We start from the raw sequence: 17,916 nt of genomic DNA on the forward strand, positions 1-17,916 counted from the left end.
GAAGCCTCATTGATTATTCATGAGTCCGAAGGGGTGGGCTGCTGGTGCTGGAAAAATCCGTTGAGTCCGGGCGAGAGCAAGGGGTCGACCAGCGGAGGTGAGCTCTGTCCAGATGCGAGATCTCTGGAGGAAAGAGCGCTTGAGGTGTTGTTCGTTCTTTGGTCTTCAGGTTAAAAGTTTTTTTTTCTTTTCTTTTCACCTGATACTTTTGGTTTTATTTGTATTTTTGTGGGGGTCAAAAATATTTTGAGGAGAAGGGAAAACTCCGAGGCTGAGGAAGACCGGGCGGGACTCTGGATACGTACTCCTTTCTCCCCAAATTTTACACACACCTCCCACCCACCCAACCAACCAATCAACAAAATAGAACAAAAACTAGGTAGCTTTAAGACTCAGTTTTGATAAAATGGAGGGCCGGGGATTTAGCTCAGTGGCACCGCACCTGCCTCGCAAGCTCAAGGCCATGAGTTCGATCTCCAGTACTGGAAAAAAAGGGGAGGGGGAGAAAATGGAGGAATTAATCTTGGTGAGATAGCAGCAGCCATGATTAGCTGCCAAGGGGTTTATCAGGCTGACGTCTGTGGGCTGGAAAGAGTTGTATGTGGAGCTTTTGGGGTTTATATTACCTGTCTCCAGTCATTGACATGTTCTGCCATAATCAATTCCTGGTGCAGACCGAGAGATGAGAGAGGCGGCCACGAGTCCCCATAGGATGACGTGGGCTCCTCTTTTACCTTGTTAAGGATTTGCCATTTAATCTCTGTGGACTTTAGTTTTCCAAATATTACAGGGCAGGGAGTGTCTTGAAACTCAAGATTAGCCAATCAGCATAATGTGTTCAAGCATTGGATGGGCTGTGCCATACATCTTTTGCTCACTTGGTGAAAATGAAGTAAAAGCATGATTCTTGCCCCTACGTGGGTTTTAAATCTCATTGGGATGATAATCTAATTTCTTCTCCATTGGACCATAAATCTCTTGAGATGGGAACCATATTTTACATTTTATAATCCTGCACAATGCCTGGCACACTGTAGTTGCCTGATAAATGTTGAATGAATGAATCATTGAATTAGCATGAAAAAGACATTTAAAAATCAAAAGACCATGAATAAATACCAATTAATAGAGTGGAAACCACTTACCCTGAGTGAGCACAGAGTAGTGGAATTATCAGTGCCAAATGGAATTTGTTAAAGCAGTGAATAATAATTTATTGAAGCAAGCTCTGTGAAAGGTCTAAGTAACAGGGCAACTTTGGCAAATGAAATTCCTTTCTAAGCTTCACTTTCCTTTATAGTTCTGTGTTTTACATTTAAATCAGTGATCCATTATGAATTAATATTTATACGGCCTGACATGTAGGTTGAGACTATTTTCTTTCTTTTTCTTTATCTCTCCCTCCTTTCCCCTCTCCCCTCTCTCTTGTTCCAGCAGTACTTGTTGAAAAGACTATTCTTCTTCCCCTGAATTGGCTTTTCTTTCTTTTCTTTTTCTTTTTTTTAAATGAAAGGGTTGGATTAGAGGTAGAGGATATCTCTGGTCCCTTCCAGCTTTCTGAATCTTTTGAACCCACGTATGCTGATATACACTGTCTGAGCAGTCTCCTTTCCTATTATACCTATGTAAGGAAGGTCATCTAGTTGCATTTCAGAATCCAGCTATTGGATATTGTTCACTTACAGGAATGGAATTTTCTTGTAAAAATATGGTTTTGGAAGATTGGGAAGATGGGCAGAGAGCAATAGTAAGTAAAAAACTATTATCTTTGAGCAAACATAGACTCTGGCTCTTGCTTCACTTGGCACCCCCCCCCCCCAAGGTAGAAAAGGTGGTTTAGGTCTTAAGAAAACACCATCCAGTTAATCTTTATCTAAATCTTGGATTCATACATAGACAGGGTTTAAAAAAAGTAGTTATGCCACCATTTAAAACAAAACATTTGAGATGTAAGTCAAGAGGTAAGCCTGGAGTGAATTTTTTTTTTCAGAAAGAAGATGGAAATCTTTCCTCTTTTCAGGAAGATCATAATCCTTGCCACAGTGTCTCAGAGAGGACACATCAAACATAAGAGTGATATTGATGCCCTCTCAAGTTTCAGGTGTTTGGATTCAATGTGCAAGTAAATAAGCAAAAAATATTTGAAAGTTAGAGTTCTATTCTTAAAATCCATAGTTATGAAAGCTCTTCTAGGTTTTAGATTTTGAATCAGAACAAGCTGATAGGAAAAAAACCACATCAAAGCTATTCTCTGAGACTGCATGATCTCTGGAGTCATATCTCCTAGGGCTGTCTGCTGGTGAGCTTTCAAAATTAAGCAGGCTTTGTATTTGAATAGGAGACCTCCTCAAAACACTTGCTCAAAGGGAAAAACAACAGTAGCAACAGAATAATTAGAGGTTGAAATGAGCCTTGTTGTTTTGAAAAACGATTTGAGTCTTTTTGCCTTCTTAAAGCAAACTCAGTCTAGAACACCAGAAAGAGATCCTACCATGGCAGGAACAAGCAAACAAGTTAGCCCAACAACTAGAGAGGCACTTGTAGTGCATCATGTTAGATGAATCAAAAGAGAGTGTTATTTTGGAGTTTTAGAAAAACTGTTGCATTGTGAGTTAAACTGCTTGCATTTTTAAGTCTCAGTTCTGCTGCTAAATGGCTGATTAACCTTAGGTAAGTCAGTGCTTTCTCTGGACTTTTATTTCCTCATCTGAGACATTAGATATTTGAATTAGATGACATTTAAAATCCCTCTTTCCTCTAAAATTTTGTGATTTTTTTTCTAGACCCTTAATTCCTCTTTGTTTCTATAGTGCTTCTCTATTAATTCAGCAAATAGTTATTCAGCACCTAGTTTATTCCAGTACTGTGATGATGCTGAGGATTCAAGAATGAGCTAAACAAGAAATAAAAAGTCATATATTATTCAATTTCTATAAGCATCCAAAATAAGCAAATCTATAGAGATGAAAAGTAGATTAGTGGTTGCCAAGGGTTGAGGGAAAGAAAGAATGGGAGTGAATGCTAATGGGCTTAGGTTTTTTGTTTTGTTTTGTTTTTTAGGGGTGATAAAAATGTTCTGGAATTAGAGAGTGGCAATAGTTATATAACTTTGTGAATATACTAAAACCTTCTGAATTGCACCTTAAAGAAACTTTTTAAAAATGAAGAATAAGCTAGCTAGATACACTTTTGCCTTCAGGTTAGCTCATAATGTGTGGATGGACACATAAAGGCAACTTTGATACAGTATGTATTGCAATGGGCATGTAATTTGAACTTGGTAGTGGTGATAGTGGGAATTGGGAAATCATTCCTTGAGAAAATCATATGAAGCCATGTCCAGGAGATGAATAGGAATAAAGAATAAAAGAGGGTGATTCGTGTGCCACCTGCCTTGCAAGCACAAGGTCCCAAGTTCAATCCCTGGTACCAAAAAAAAAAAAGAAAAAAGAGGGTGATTCAGACAGAGGGAATATTGCCAAAATCTGAAAGCCAGGGAGGATATAGTCCTTTGGGGTAATTAGACTAGATAAGAATACCTAGTGCATAAAATTTCAAAGGAAAATGATGAGGCTAGGGAGCCATGAGCCAACTCTTGAAGCCATGGTAAGGAATCTGGATTTTTTTCTGAGGGCAGTGGGGAGTCATTGAAGTATTTTGGTCTGGGGAATAATACATAATTAAGTTTGCAATTTAAAAAGAAAGCTCTGGCTGCAACACAAAGAACAAATAGAGAAGGGTAAGACCAGTGACAGACAGAATGGTGGTTGCAGTAGTCCAGGCAAAAGATGTGGCTGGCTGGTGTAATCTTAAGTAGAGATAACAGTGTGGATAAAGTAAGAAGTGGACATAAAATCGAGAAATATTAAGATGATTGGACAGGGAAATAAAGAAGAAGTCAGTGTTGATATGTCTTGGGCTTGAACAATTAGGTGTTTGATGATGTCATTCACTTATTTAGTAAAGAGAGGGCCGGGGATTTAGCTCAGTGGTTCCGCCACCTGCCTCACAAGTGCAAGGGCCCGAGTTTGATCCCCGGTACAAAAAAAAAATTATTTAGTAAAGAGAAATGGATATTTTGGGGGGAAATCATTACATTTACATGTACTGGGAACATCAAACTAGATCTGTCTAACTGGTTAGAAGGTATGTATCAGCAACTCCCAAGAGTAACCTGGCCTGGCAAGATAGATGATAGATAGATGATAGATAGATAGAGAGATAGATAGACAGATAGATAGATGATAGATATCACTAGACCAGAAATAATAATTGAAACAGTGGGAGTGTATTTTTTCATTCAGGAAGTGTGTTTAAACAAATGAAAAGAAGAGCCCCTAGGACAAAATCTTGAATAACACCAAAATGGCAGGGGCAAAAAATGACAGAGGAAAAGAAGTCTAAAGAGGAGTGTGAGAAGGAGCAACTGGGAGAAATCAGGAGATTGAACATTAATATAAAATTTTTATTTTCATTTATTTGTTTGTGTGGTACTGGGAATTGAACCCAGGTTTTTTCATTGAGCTACATCCCCAGTCTTATTTTTTTCTTTTAAATTTTGACACAGTGTCTCACTAAGTTGCTAAATTGTCTAGGCTGGGCTCAAACTTGCAGTCCTCCTGCCTCAGCCTCCCAAAGTTCTAGAATTACAGGTGTGCAGCACCACATTCAGCTAATATAAGAGTTTTAAAAAGCAAACATGCTTTATTATATATAACGAAATGTGTATTAGAAAATGTTCCAAGTACTTTACAAATATGACCCATTTAATCCTTGAAATAACTCTAGGAGGTAGATATAATTATTACCTCTATTTTATAAATAGGGAAACTTGCACAAGGTCATGTGACAAGTCAGCTGCAGACTGTCATGTGATCCTAGGGTTCAGAAGAGTTCACATGCTTGACTACTATGCTATGTTACTTCTCCAGATAAACACATGCTTGGATAAACACTGAACAAGCCCTGAAAAATGATTCAAATCTGGATCTATTGTCTTCATTTTGCCAAAAGAAGACTAAGTCCCAGAGAAAATAAGCAATTTGGTCAAAGTCATACAACTGCTAGGTAGTGGTGTCAGAATTTGAACTCAGTTACCTTAATTCCAAAACCTCTTTCTACTAGCTTATATTGTGATTATTTTTCTCTGAATACATTTGTGTGCATAAAATGTAATTTTACTTATCTTACAAATACTAATTCCTAGAGGATTTACCAAATGCTAATAGAGCCTACCTCAAATCCTTTCTCAAAAGCAAATGCCTTGGATGTCTCAGAGCTTTCAGTGAAAATATCAATTTAATCCAGGCCATCCATGCATTCTAAAAATATAGGTGTAGTAATGCATTTTGTTCTGACTAATGCTATTTTTAGGGCTTGATTCTCTAGATATGCAATCAAGATAGCTTATGATCATAGAGAAATAACAACAACAATAAAACCCCACTAACATAGAAAGCTATTTAAAAATCATTATTTCCCTATTTATTGTCTCTAAAAGTAATAACTACCCCAGTAGGAGGTCATGGTTTAATGGTCTAGAACTAGAGCTTGAACTTATAGCTACTTTTCCCCTCTTCCTCATTTTATTCTTGAAATTTAAAGGAGGCAACAGAGCTGTTGAATCAGATTTGAAGGTTATACTCTGAAGTCAAAAAAGATACTTTGGCATTTTTAAGGACTAAAGGGCAATTAAGTAGTTTTCACTCTCATATAAAATATCATAATAGAGTGTCCCCTACTGCTGCTCTGAAGAAGTAATTTGAGAGAAATTAAATAGTACTTGTTTATAATCTCCATCACCACCTAGTGGCAGTGTCCTCAAGTAATTTTACCCTCTTTTATTGGCAAAAATCTTCCAGAAACTTGCATCAATAGTTAACAGAATGGGTCACAGGCTATCCCACAAATTCCATTAAGAATGGAATTTCTTTAAATAGGTTCTTTTACAAGTATTTTGGTGAGAATTCCATAAAACCTTGAAAAGAAACCCCAACTGAAATTAAATTAATTCCTTTAAAAAGAAAAGGGAAACTTCCTGCCTGCCTTTCTTTCTTTCTTTCTTTGTTTTTTTTTTTTTTTTTGGTACCAGGAATCGAACTTGGGTCCTTGTGCTTGCGCAGAAGGCTGTGAAACTACTGAGCTAAATCCCCGGCCCTGTTTTTTTTTATTTGAGACAAGGTCTCACTATGTAGTTCAGAATAGACTTGAACTCACTGTGTAGCCCAGGCTAGCTTTGAACTCATGATGATCCTTCTGCCTCAGCCTCCTGAGTGGTGGGATTATGTGCACCATCACACCTGGCTATTACATTTTTAACTGTGGCAAACTATATGCAACATAAAACTCATCACTTTAGCCATTCTCAAGTGTACAATTTAATTTAGTGTTTTCAAGCACATTCACAGTGTTGTGCAACAATCACCATTATACATCTTTCAAAATGTTTTCATCATTTCAAATGGAAACTGCACCCATTAAATTCCCCATTCTTTCCACTCTTTTATCCTCTGACAACCTTTATGCTATTTCCTATCTCTATGAATTTACCTACTGTAGGTACTTCATATGTGAAATCCTGCAACATTTATCCTTTTATGTTTGGCCTTCTCATTTAGCACAATGTTTTCAAGGTTCATTTCCATTGTAATATCTATCAAAAACTCATTCTAAAAATTGGATAATATTCCCTTGTACATACCACATTTTGTTTACTCATTCATCCACTTTTTTTTTTGAGACCCAGGCTGTCCTTGAACTTCTAGGCTCAAGTGATTCTCTTGCCTCAACCTCCCCAGTAGCTGTGACTACTACCACCATACCCAGCTGTTTATCCATTCATCTGTTGACAGACATTTGGGTTGCTTGCATCTTTTGGTTATTGTGAATAATGCTGCGATAAACATTAGTGTACAAGTATCTGAGTTTCTGCTTTCAATTTTTTTTTTTTGGCTCTATACCTAGAATTGGAATTGCTAGGTACCATGATAATTTTGTTTAGCTTTATGAAGAAATGTCATACTGTTTTCCACAATGGCTGGATTATTTTATATTTTTTCCAGCAGTGGATAAGGGTTTTAATTTCTCCACATCTTCTTTAACACTTATTCTTTTGCATTTTTTGGAGTGGCCATCCTAATGAGTATGCTAACTTTTTTTGGTTTTGTTTTTGGGGGTACTGGGGATCGAACTCGGGTCCTTGCACTTGCAAGGCAGGCGGCGGAACCACTGAGCTAAATTCCCAGCCCCTTAAAGAACCCTGTTTCTTGTGTGTTTCTTTTTTTTGGTACCGGAGATCGAATTCGGGACCTCAAGCTTGTGAGGCAGGTGCTGGAACCACTGAGCTAAATCCTTGGCCCAACTGTACACTAACTTTTGAGTTTTTGAATTTGCGAATAATTTACACCTGAATTTAATTCTGGAAATGTTTTTGAGTTCTTGCTATATCCAGAGCACTGTTACGCTCTGGGGGAATAACAAAGATGAGTAAGATATATTGTTGAGTCTTCAGGTGACTTATACTTTATTTTTCTCTTCCTAACATATTTATGAATGAGCAAATGATCTTACAGTTTTCATTGGGTGGTTGAAAAAATTAATCCAGAGACCTTATGCCAGATACATAGAAAATTGGTAGTGGAAATTAAAATATTATTAAACTTATTTACCAAAACATACAGTCAGTTTACATTGTTCTCTTTTGGAAAATTCACATCAAGGATTTTTCCAACTCAAACTCATTTTATAGTTTAGATAGGGCCTGATAGGACTATTTCAGGGTTCATTTTTCCTTTGTGTCTTCAAAATTGAACTTGGTAAATTTTTCTCTAAATTGAACACTCTGGGGAACAAGTCATACGTAATTGTCTTTTATTTTAGTTTCTTGTTTGTGTTTAGAAGTTTTTAGTTTCACTTTGGGGCAGAGCAAGATAGGAAGTACTATGTTAGGCATGATCTCTAATTTTTTTTTAACAGATTATATTTGTTGAAAGAATCCTGAACTATTTCTACAATGTCAACTTTTCAGCTGTCTCGCTCCATCAGAAAAGAAAAGGCATCTAAGGTATTTGTTAAGAATTAAAAGAAAATCAATGACCATTTAATGAGTTACTTCAGAATCATGACTTTAATTTTTTTAGCAGTAGTCTTATCAGTTAATTGGGCACATAATATTCTTGGAGAGTATGTTTCTACATTTTAACTGCTTAATGGAGTAGCTATTCAGAAAATTAAGATAAAAAGTTATTTGTTTCATGTCTATATATTTAGACCTTCTAGAGTAAAAGAAATCAGAAACAAAAAGGCAAAGAGAATGGTTCTCTGTTATAGCTTTAGTTTCTGAAGCAATTAGAAAACTTGTGTTGTACATGGTGATGTAATTACAAGAACTAAAGGGGTGTTATGGCTTGGGTTTAGATGTCCCCTCAAAGCCTCAGTAGTCATAAGTGGGGCTTTTTCAGAGGTAGCTGGATGTAGAGTGTGTGACTGACTCATGGTACAGTGCTGGGATTAAGGGTGCTAGGATTGAGGGTGGGTAATTATTACATCAGTCCACTGATTGGTTTGGCACTGCCCTAATCCCGGTAGCCTAGATAGGATATAAAAGGTGCAGAAAAAAGCTGCTTGCTTTGCTACCTTCTGCCCACCATGAATTATTTCTCCTCTGTAGTGCTGGTCTGCCCTGCCACCTTCCCTTGGAGCCAGCTGAATATGGCTAAAATCTCTATAAACTGAGCTAAATAAATCTTTCCTCCCTTAACGTGTGGGTGTTGGGTATTTTGTCTCAGCAATGAGAAAAGTAACTAGCACAAGGGGAAAGAACTGAGAGAAACTTGGGTGCTCGGAGCCTGGGGAAATGTTAGTCAGCATTCTGTGGCTGTGACAAAATTCTTTTTTTGATACAGGGATCGAACTCAGGACCTTGTGCTTGCCAGGCAGGCACTGGCAACACTGAGCTAAATCCCCGCCCACAAAATTCTTGAGATAATCAACTTAAAAGGATGAAGAATTTATTTCGGCTCATAGTTTCAGAGGTTTTAGTCCAGAGTTGGTTGGTGCCATTGTATTGGGGCCTATGGCAGAACAGAGCATCATGTCAGGGTGTCTTAGTCACTTTTCTCCTTGCTGAGACACAATACTCAACACTCCCAACTTAAAGGAGAAAAGGTTTATTTTGGCTCAGAGTTTTAGAAGTTTCAGCCCATGGTCCATTGGCTCCAGGCGAAAGTGGCATGGTTGGAAGGGCCTCCAAAGAGGAAAGCTGCTCATCTCATGGTGACGGGGAAGCAGAGTGTTTAAGTGAGGAGTCAGGAAGAGGAGATATATCCTCCCAAGTCATGCTCATAGTGACTCACCTCTTCCAACCAGACCCCACCTCCTAATAGCAAGTCAGCTTTGCTATCCCATAACCCAGTCACCTTTGAAAAGCCCCACATATGAGCACATGAGGCCTTGAGGGGACATCTAAATATAACCCATAACACAGGGAATGTGTAGTAGTGCAAAGATGATCACTTCATTGCCACTGGGAAGCAGGAAGAGAGAGAGAGGGGAGGGGGCAGTGTCCCAATATCCCCTTTTAATAGCACTCCCCAAGTGACCTTACTTCCTTCTAGTAGACTCCACCTTCTAAAAGTTGCAACACCTCCCATTAGTGCCATGGTGAGCAAGCCTTTAATACATGGCCTTTGGAGGACATTTAAAATGTAAACCATAACAGGGAGCATTCCAGGGCCAGGCAACCTTGTTGTATTCACCCAGGCAAGTTTAGCTTGTCCTGGGACATTAATTCATCATTTTGTTTATTCATTGAGATACAATATTATATAATATGTATGTAATATTGTTATATTCTGTGATGATATTTAAAAAGACTTTCATCTTCCAGAAGTTTATAATGTAGTTAGGGAAATAAGATTTATAGGAGTTAAATCACTATACCTATATTTACATATATGTGAAAAAGACTATGACAACTCAAATTGTAGAAATTTAGAGATTTAGTATAGACTGCAATGGTTTGTATATTTCTCATGAAGAAGGTGGACTCAAGCTGGACTTTGAATGATGAAGGGGCAAAAAATGATGACATTCTCTCCTTTACCCACAAGGCAAATTCTAGACAGAGGAGAGAGAATTTCATGAGGGCAACCTAGCCTATGCCTTGGCTCAGAATAAGAAACCAGCATGGAGTAGTTCAGAGAATAACAAAGAACCCTTTCTTACTAGAGCGGAGAGCTCATCATGTTGGAAAGAAGGAAATAAAAGTGGATAAGAACTTTGGGAACAGATTATTGTGAACCTTAAAAGCTAAGCTAAGGAATTTATGCTTTATTCTATAGTTAATGGAAAGTCGGAGGGTTTGGTCAGAACAGTAAGTAAAATAATTGTTTTGGGAGTATTAAATTACACCAGATAGAAAAGATTGAAGTTGAAGGAGAAATAGGGCAGGGAGAAAGCAGTCATCTTTCTGGATTGATTTTAGTACACTGTACTCACAAAGCAGACTCTTGATCTCATTTGTTTTCCTAAGTGTGCTTTCTTACTGGGAGAAAATGATGAGGTGGGTATATGAATTGCAATCAGCTTAGCAGTTATTTTTCTCATTGTAAATTAACAAACTAACCTTTGATGTAACCAAATCTTTGTTGTTTGGACTATATGACCTACCTTTCCCAGTAAATTTTAAGTGACTGTGTGATTTTGTTATTTAGTACAAAAAACACTAATAGTAATTATGGAAGCCAACATTTATTCAGCACTTAACTTTGTTCCAGGCATTGTTCCAAGGGCTTTATATTATTATGCCAATTAAACCTTGCAATAAGGAAGAGACCAAAGCTCAGAGAAGTAAAATAACTTGCCCAAGGTCATGTAACTTGACAGCTAAACTGTTAAACATCACTAAGGCACTAGCACAATATAATATTGAAATAATTTTATAATACTGCTTTTTATTTTCTAGCTATGGTATTTTCATGTTCATTTGTAAAACATCAATAATAACCCTTAACATGGTAGACTAGCTGAGCTGAGGAAAAATATCCCTAGAGAAACAAAACTGTAGAGGCCGTTCCTAATTTCATTACTATAAATGGCCATTTGGATATTATATTTAAAGTAAATGTCTTTATACTTTCAAGTTAGCTTTATAAATGGGTTATTCAAGTATTGCCTCTATGTTTTGAAATGTTTTCAATAAGTAACTACATGCATACCATGCCAGCATTTCCCAATTACCCAAAATAACATTAATTCCTTAGGATTTATAGCATTTTTTTTTTTTTTTTTTTTTGGTACCAGGGATTGAACTCGGGACCTTGCGCTTGTGAGGCAGGCGCCGGAACCACTGAGCTAAATCCTCGGCCAGCATTTTTTTTTTTGAGACAGGTCTTGCTATGTATTCCAGACTGGCCTTCAATTTGTGCTGATCCTCTTTCCTCAGCCTCCTAAGTGCTGAGATTATAATTGAGCCACCATGCCCAGGTCAAAAAGCAACTTTTTTCCCCCAAAATTTACATGCACACACCCCAATACATCATATGTGCAAGAGTAGTAATATTATTATATACCCTTTTGACAACTGAGTATAAGATTTGACAAAAGGTTAAAGTGATAATTCATTGCCACTATATAGTGTACCAAAGAAGAGGCATTCATATATAGCACAATCATGCCCAGAATGTCCAAAAGACATTCTAGAACTAGATTTATAGAAATAGAAGAGCTTTTTGGAAGTTGTTTTTCATTTAAAGACATATTTGTGATTAGTACTTGCCTCTAAATAGCAGAATTATTAAAACTTCAGCAGTTGAACTGTGTAGTATAATAAAAGATCCATGTCACTTGCTGTCTCTGTGATCTGCCAAATCATTTACTTTTCTTTTTGGTACTTGTGATATGAATTTATTGTTTTAGATAAGTTCTAAAGTCCTTCCAATTTTAAAATACTGTACAAACCTACTTCCCTCTTTCTTTCTTTTTCTTTTCTTTTTTTTTTTTTTTTTGGTACCAGGGATGGAACTCAGGAACTTGCGCTTTCAAAGTGGGCGCTGGTGCCACTGGAACTAAATGCCCAGCCCCTCTCTCTTTCTTTCTCTTTCTCTCTTTCTTTCTTTTTCTCTCTTTCTCTCTTTCTTTTTGATTGAACTCAAGGGTGCTAAACTACACTCTCAGACCTTTTTGTTTTTCTAATTTTGAGACGGGGTCTCATTAAGTGGCCCAGGCTAACCTCAAACTTGGCAATTCTCCCATCTGAGCTTCCTGACTCAGCCTTTTGACTAAGCTGCATTATAGTCATGTGCCACTGTGCCTGGCTGGAGTTTTTTTTTTAACTCAAGTATTTAATTGTAGAAGAAAATCTTCATTATCCAAGTTTTAGGGGTTTCCTATTGCTTTACAGATTACATACAATTTCTTTAACATGGCATGCTAGATTTATTTTATCTGGCTTCTAACCTACTTCTTATCTTCTCTCCCACTGTGCTCTGCTTGAGCTCTCAGCTTCACCCATAATGGTCTAATCTTTGTGCCTCAGATATGTCACAGCATTCTTGCCCTCTTGCCTGTACTAATGACATTCCTCCTTGCCATTTGTCTGAATCCTACCTTTTCTTCAGAGCCCAGGTAAGTCTCACTCTCCCCACAAGCCATCCTATTCAGTACTGGCCTCAGGTAGCAAACATTATCTTGTTCCTTCTTGTTTCACTCTTTGGGTACACAGTCTCTTCTATCTTGTGTGCTAATTCTTCCTTTATGTCCAGATCTTTTCTTTCTAACTGGATTGTAAATTCCATGAGGGTACAGATATTCTCTATTTTATTTTCTTTATTTGATGTTTTATAAATTACCAAAATAATATGTGCTTATAACAAGAGAAACCACATGTAAAAAATAAACTGTTGAACCAGGCACTGTTCTAAGCACTTTATAAACATTAATTCATTTAATCCTAAAACAGTTCAATAAAGTAAATATCACTATTACCCATATTTTGCAGCTGAAGGAATTTAGATGCAGAGAGGTTAAATAATTTATGCAAGATCAGGGGCTTGCTACCAGTTATTATAAATAATTTTATTGGAGCATATACATATTAGCTGCATATACATTCAGTTACAGAATATCTATGGCTTCTCTCATGCTACAATGGCAGAATTAACTGTAAAACCTAAAATATTTACTACCTTGCCCTTTACTGGAAAAGCTTGCTGACTCCTGCTCAAGATTAAGAATTTGAACCTGGCCATTTGGTTGTAGAGTCCATGCTTTTTTTTTTTTTGGTACCGGGGATCGAACTCGGGACCTTGCGCTTGCGAGGCAGGCGCCAGAACCACTGAGCTAAATCCTTGGCCCAAGTCCATGCTCTTAACCACTCCATCACACTGTCTTTATTATATCTTTTTTACCCTCAAGCCACCATCTGAGGTGACTAGTTTTAAGAATGTCCAATGCTTCTCTTTATGTCTTTTTTTCCTTGCTCATAGAACATGACTACTGTGTATGTGTTTATGGATATAAAGTTGCCATGAACACTGAATTATTGAATACTGAACTGCTTCTCTTAGAAGGAAATATAGGGTTAGGCTCCCATGAGCCTCTCCTCACAACAATTTTGCCAACCTATTATTACATAATTTGTTTTGTGTCTGCTTCTGTTTACATATACCTTACTTAATAAATACTTTTGTTTAAGTAACATTAGACTAAAAGCCAACAGCACTATAACTCATGCCTAAATGAAAGCTATCTAACATGTATTTTCTTTCAAATATATCACAATCTTCTTTTTTGGGGGGGCGTACTGGGGATTGAACTCGGGAACTTGCGTTTGTGAGGCAGGTGCTGGACAATCTTCTTGAACTTAGGAACACTAACCAGCATTTCATCACTATACTGAGTGCCATTTTAAATAGCAGAAGCACAAAAGAAGCGCAAGTATAAAAAAATTGAGCACTGAATAAACTAAGAAAAGGACACATGTTACAGTACAATAGTTGAAACAATGACATTCCTCTTCCTTGTCACACGTCTTTCAGCTGTCATGCTGTAAGCATGGGAACTTGTGTTTCAGGTGACTCAAATGTGTTACTTCTCTATACATATCTATGAGTGATTGCAAAAACACAAGTGTGTTGATTTTGGGATTACAAATAAATTTTAGTGAGAAAGCAAATTCACAAATACAGAATCTAGTAACAGTGAAGATTAACTGTTTACCTAAAAATCAATTTATCAGTTGATTTGCTTTACAAAATAAAGTCATTCTATTCACTTTTCTGAGAAATTTGCTTTTTTTCCTCTTAACAAATCAAATATTCTGGGAAGGGTATAAAGAAGGGAAGGATAGAGAAAGGATGGCTGATGGGTACAGGGTTGAAGTGGATAGGAGGAATAACTTCTAATTGTTCTATGGCACATAGGATGACTATAGTTGACAAAAATTATTTTATAATTTCAGAATAACTAGTGGTGAGGATTTTTTAATGTCCCTACCACAAAGAAATGATAAATGTCTGAGGTGATGGAGATACACATTACCCGGATCTGATCATTGCACATTGCATTCATGTGTTGAAATGTCACACTTTTGGTCTGGAAGCTCAGTAGTTGAGGCATATGTGAAGCCCTAGGTTCAACCCCTAACACTAGAATAAAAGAGGACACACTTTGCTTGATTAACATGTACAACTACTATGCATCAATTAAAAATAAATACGTAAAAAAGAGAAAATATTAGGCTGTGTGTGGCTGTGCACACCTGTAATCCCAGAACTTTGAGAGGCTGAGTAGGACCATTGTGAGTTCAAGTCCAGCCTGGGCAATTTAGCAACTTAAAAAAAGAAGACCTGAGGATGTAATGCAACACAAAGGCTCTGGGTTCAATCCCCAGTACCACCAAAACAAAAACCAAACAAATCATAAATATCTACAAAACTTGGTAGATATAAACTTTTCTTTTTTTTGCACACACTTTAATTAGATTCATTTTTTATGTGGGTGATCTTTTGATTTCTTTGCATTCTCAATATGCTAAAACACATTGGGAGCCAGGAAATACTTGTTTAATTCAGCAAATATTTATTTATTGCCTTTTGTATGCCAAATACTGAGTTGTATAGTGAAATAACACTTATTTATTTTAATAAGAGATAGCATTTTACCTTTAAGGATTATTCTACCTGATAATAAGTATCATTCTTGTAGTAGGTACTAAGAGTGAAACAAAAGAGGGAGTAATTATTTCTGCATTGAAGAGACTGGGGAAGTGTTAAACTAGAGGTGATACTTAAATGTAAGCTCTTTGAGGGAGAGGATTTTTATCTGTTATGATTACTCTGGTATCTCTGAACCTATAACAGCACCTGGAATAGAAGGAGATTAAATACATACTTGAATTAAGATTTCTGTATTTGGGGAATGGAATGAAGAGTATTTCTGACCCAAAGAACTACATGAGACAACATTTTCCAAACTTATTTGACCAACCCTTACATTTTTTTTCATAAGACTGTATGTTTATAAAACGCAAATAAGTGTACAACTAAATGAAATTTTCCGACCTGAATACATTCTTGTAACCAGAAGCCAGATCAAGAAACAGAACTATACCAATACTCTCTCTCATGTTCCCTTCTGGTCATTATCCCCTTCCCCCACCAAGAGAAATCACCATCTTTTTTTTTTTTTTTTGGTACCGGGGATCAAACTTGGGACCTTGTGCTTACAAAGCAGGCACCGGAAAGCCATCACCATCTTGACTGCTAACATGTATATTATTTTATATGAGTAAAATAATATGTGTTAATATTCATTTATATCTGGGCTTTTTTGTTCAGCATTATGTGTGACAGTCATTTTACTGTTAAGTATAGTTGTAGATCATTTATTCTTTTTATTTCCCATTAACTTTATTGGTACATTTTAGGTATACAATACAGTTACATTCAACATTGGGATCTTGTACCATTACACGAGTCTCTTGGTTCTTATTTTTTTTCCCCTTCCCTTGCCCTCCCTTCACCCCCTCCACCCTTCCCTATATGCAAAGACCTTGTTTCCATTTTTTTCCTCTTCTCATATTTTTTCCTTTCCCTTTTTTCCCTTCCCCTACTCCTCCCAATTCCCTTGCTCTTTTAGGCCTTTTCTTCCTGTTACACAATATCAGTTATACATTTTATAAATTGCAATATTAAGTAGATCATTTATTCTTATTGCCATATAGTATTCCACTGGGGCAGTATACCTAATTTGTTTATCTATTCTACTATTGATTAACATTTGAGTCATTTCCACTTTGGAAATACAGTATTAGAAATCACGCTGTTATAAACATACCAATGAACAACATTTAATTAACATATATAAGCATAAATGTTGGATGTATACTTATGAGTAGAATATGTGACATAGGATATATATGTGTGTGTATACATATATATGTATACACACATATGTATATATACACATACATGTATATACAATGTGTTTATATGTATGTGTATATATGTATATATATATGTATTTAACTTTATAAAACACTACCAAGCAATTTTCAAAAGAGGTTGACTCATTTCATTCCTACAACCAGTGTTTAATAGTTTTTATTGTTTCACATCCTTGTCAACATTTGGTATTTTCTCCTTTTAGCTATTTTGGTGGTTGAGTAGTGCTTTCTCACTGTGATTTAAAATAAATTGTATTTAATTAATTTTTTTGTGTGTGGTACTGGAGATTGCACCCAGGGCCTTCACATTGAGCTACGTCCTCAGCCCTTCCTTTATTTTCTGTTTTGAGGCAAGCCCTCACTAAATTGCTAGGGTACCCCTGCTGGGCTCAAACTTTCGATCTTCCTGCCTCACCCGCCCAGAGTGCTGTGTTATAGGCATGTGCCATGACATCCAGCTTCTCCGGTTATTTATTTATTTATTTACTTATTTATTTATTTATGAGACAGGGTCTTGCTGGGTATTCCAGGCTGGCCTGGCCTTGAACTCACTATGTAGCCCAGGCTGGTCTGGAACTCATGGTGATCTTCCTGCCTCAGACTCCTGAGTGCAGGAACTATAACCATACTGGGCTTCTCACTGTGATTTTAGTGTACATTTCCTTGATGAAATTCAGGCACTTTTTCATGTGTTTATTGACCACTTGTATATGCTTTTTCTGTGAGGTGTCACAGAACTGTGGGAAAAGGAAAGAACTGAAGACAGAATCCTGGGGGGAAAACCAACATTTAACTGGCAGAACAACTGGAAAAAATGGGAGCTTCAGCTAGGCAGGCTATGTAGGGATAATGGAAACCAAAATAGTGGACTAGGGGTGCAGCTCAGGGGCCTAGTATGTTTCAGGTCTCGGGTTTGATCCTCATCACCACCAAAACAACAGTAAAATATAATAGTTGTTATCGTTTATATCTCGATGTGCCCCCAAGAGCCTTATGTGCTTATAGGCAGAGTCTTTGGACAGTAGTTATATTATGGGGGCACTACAGGTGGCTTGGTGTTGGCAAGTGAGCCCTGCTCTGAAGAGGTGGGTCACTGGAGGTGTAACCTGGAAGGGCATATCTCCTTCCCAAGCTTGTACCTTTACTTTCTGCATCCCAACCCCCTGACATGAGCAACTTTTCCTCCACAAAACCTCTCCTTTAAGTTTTGGGTATTGGTATTTGTCCCAGCGATGAGTAAAGTTATTAAGACAATAGTGTTATGACAAGTTGAGAGAGAAAAAAAGAGATTGTGTAGGCAACAGTGTCAAATGCTGAAAAGAAATTACACATTAATGAGGAATGAGAAGATGTGATGATAGGGCGTATTTGGTAACTGGAGAGAACAATGTAGAATGGAGGTGTGTAAAAGCTATATTGTGTGAAGTCTGAGAAGTTTATGAGAAGGAAGTAGATTATATAATCATAGTAAG

The 17,916-nt window shown here is 37.0% G+C and overlaps 1 protein-coding gene across 3 annotated transcripts in view; it reads left to right on the top strand.

Moving 5' to 3' along the window:
• The first annotated feature begins 34 nt into the window (after positions 1-34).
• Positions 35-17,916, top strand: part of Hormad2 (HORMA domain containing 2) — a 96,600-nt gene continuing 78,718 nt past the window's right edge. For 2 of the 3 annotated variants that reach the window (XM_021257191.2, XM_004844064.4), the window contains exons 1-2: positions 35-144; positions 7,975-8,062. In XM_021257191.2, coding sequence (XP_021112850.1) covers positions 8,012-8,062 — 51 coding nt within the window. In that variant the 5' untranslated portion in view covers positions 35-144; positions 7,975-8,011. Of the gene's footprint in view, positions 170-7,974; positions 8,063-17,916 lie in introns of all 3 variants that reach the window. The other variant, XM_087198147.1, reaches the window with a different exon arrangement.

The sequence above is a fragment of the Heterocephalus glaber genome, unplaced genomic scaffold (genome assembly GCF_053883595.1).
Source record: "Heterocephalus glaber isolate CG9 unplaced genomic scaffold, H.glaber_assembly_v1.0 deba00001687, whole genome shotgun sequence".
In the NCBI taxonomy this organism is placed as follows: domain Eukaryota; kingdom Metazoa; phylum Chordata; class Mammalia; order Rodentia; family Bathyergidae; genus Heterocephalus; species Heterocephalus glaber.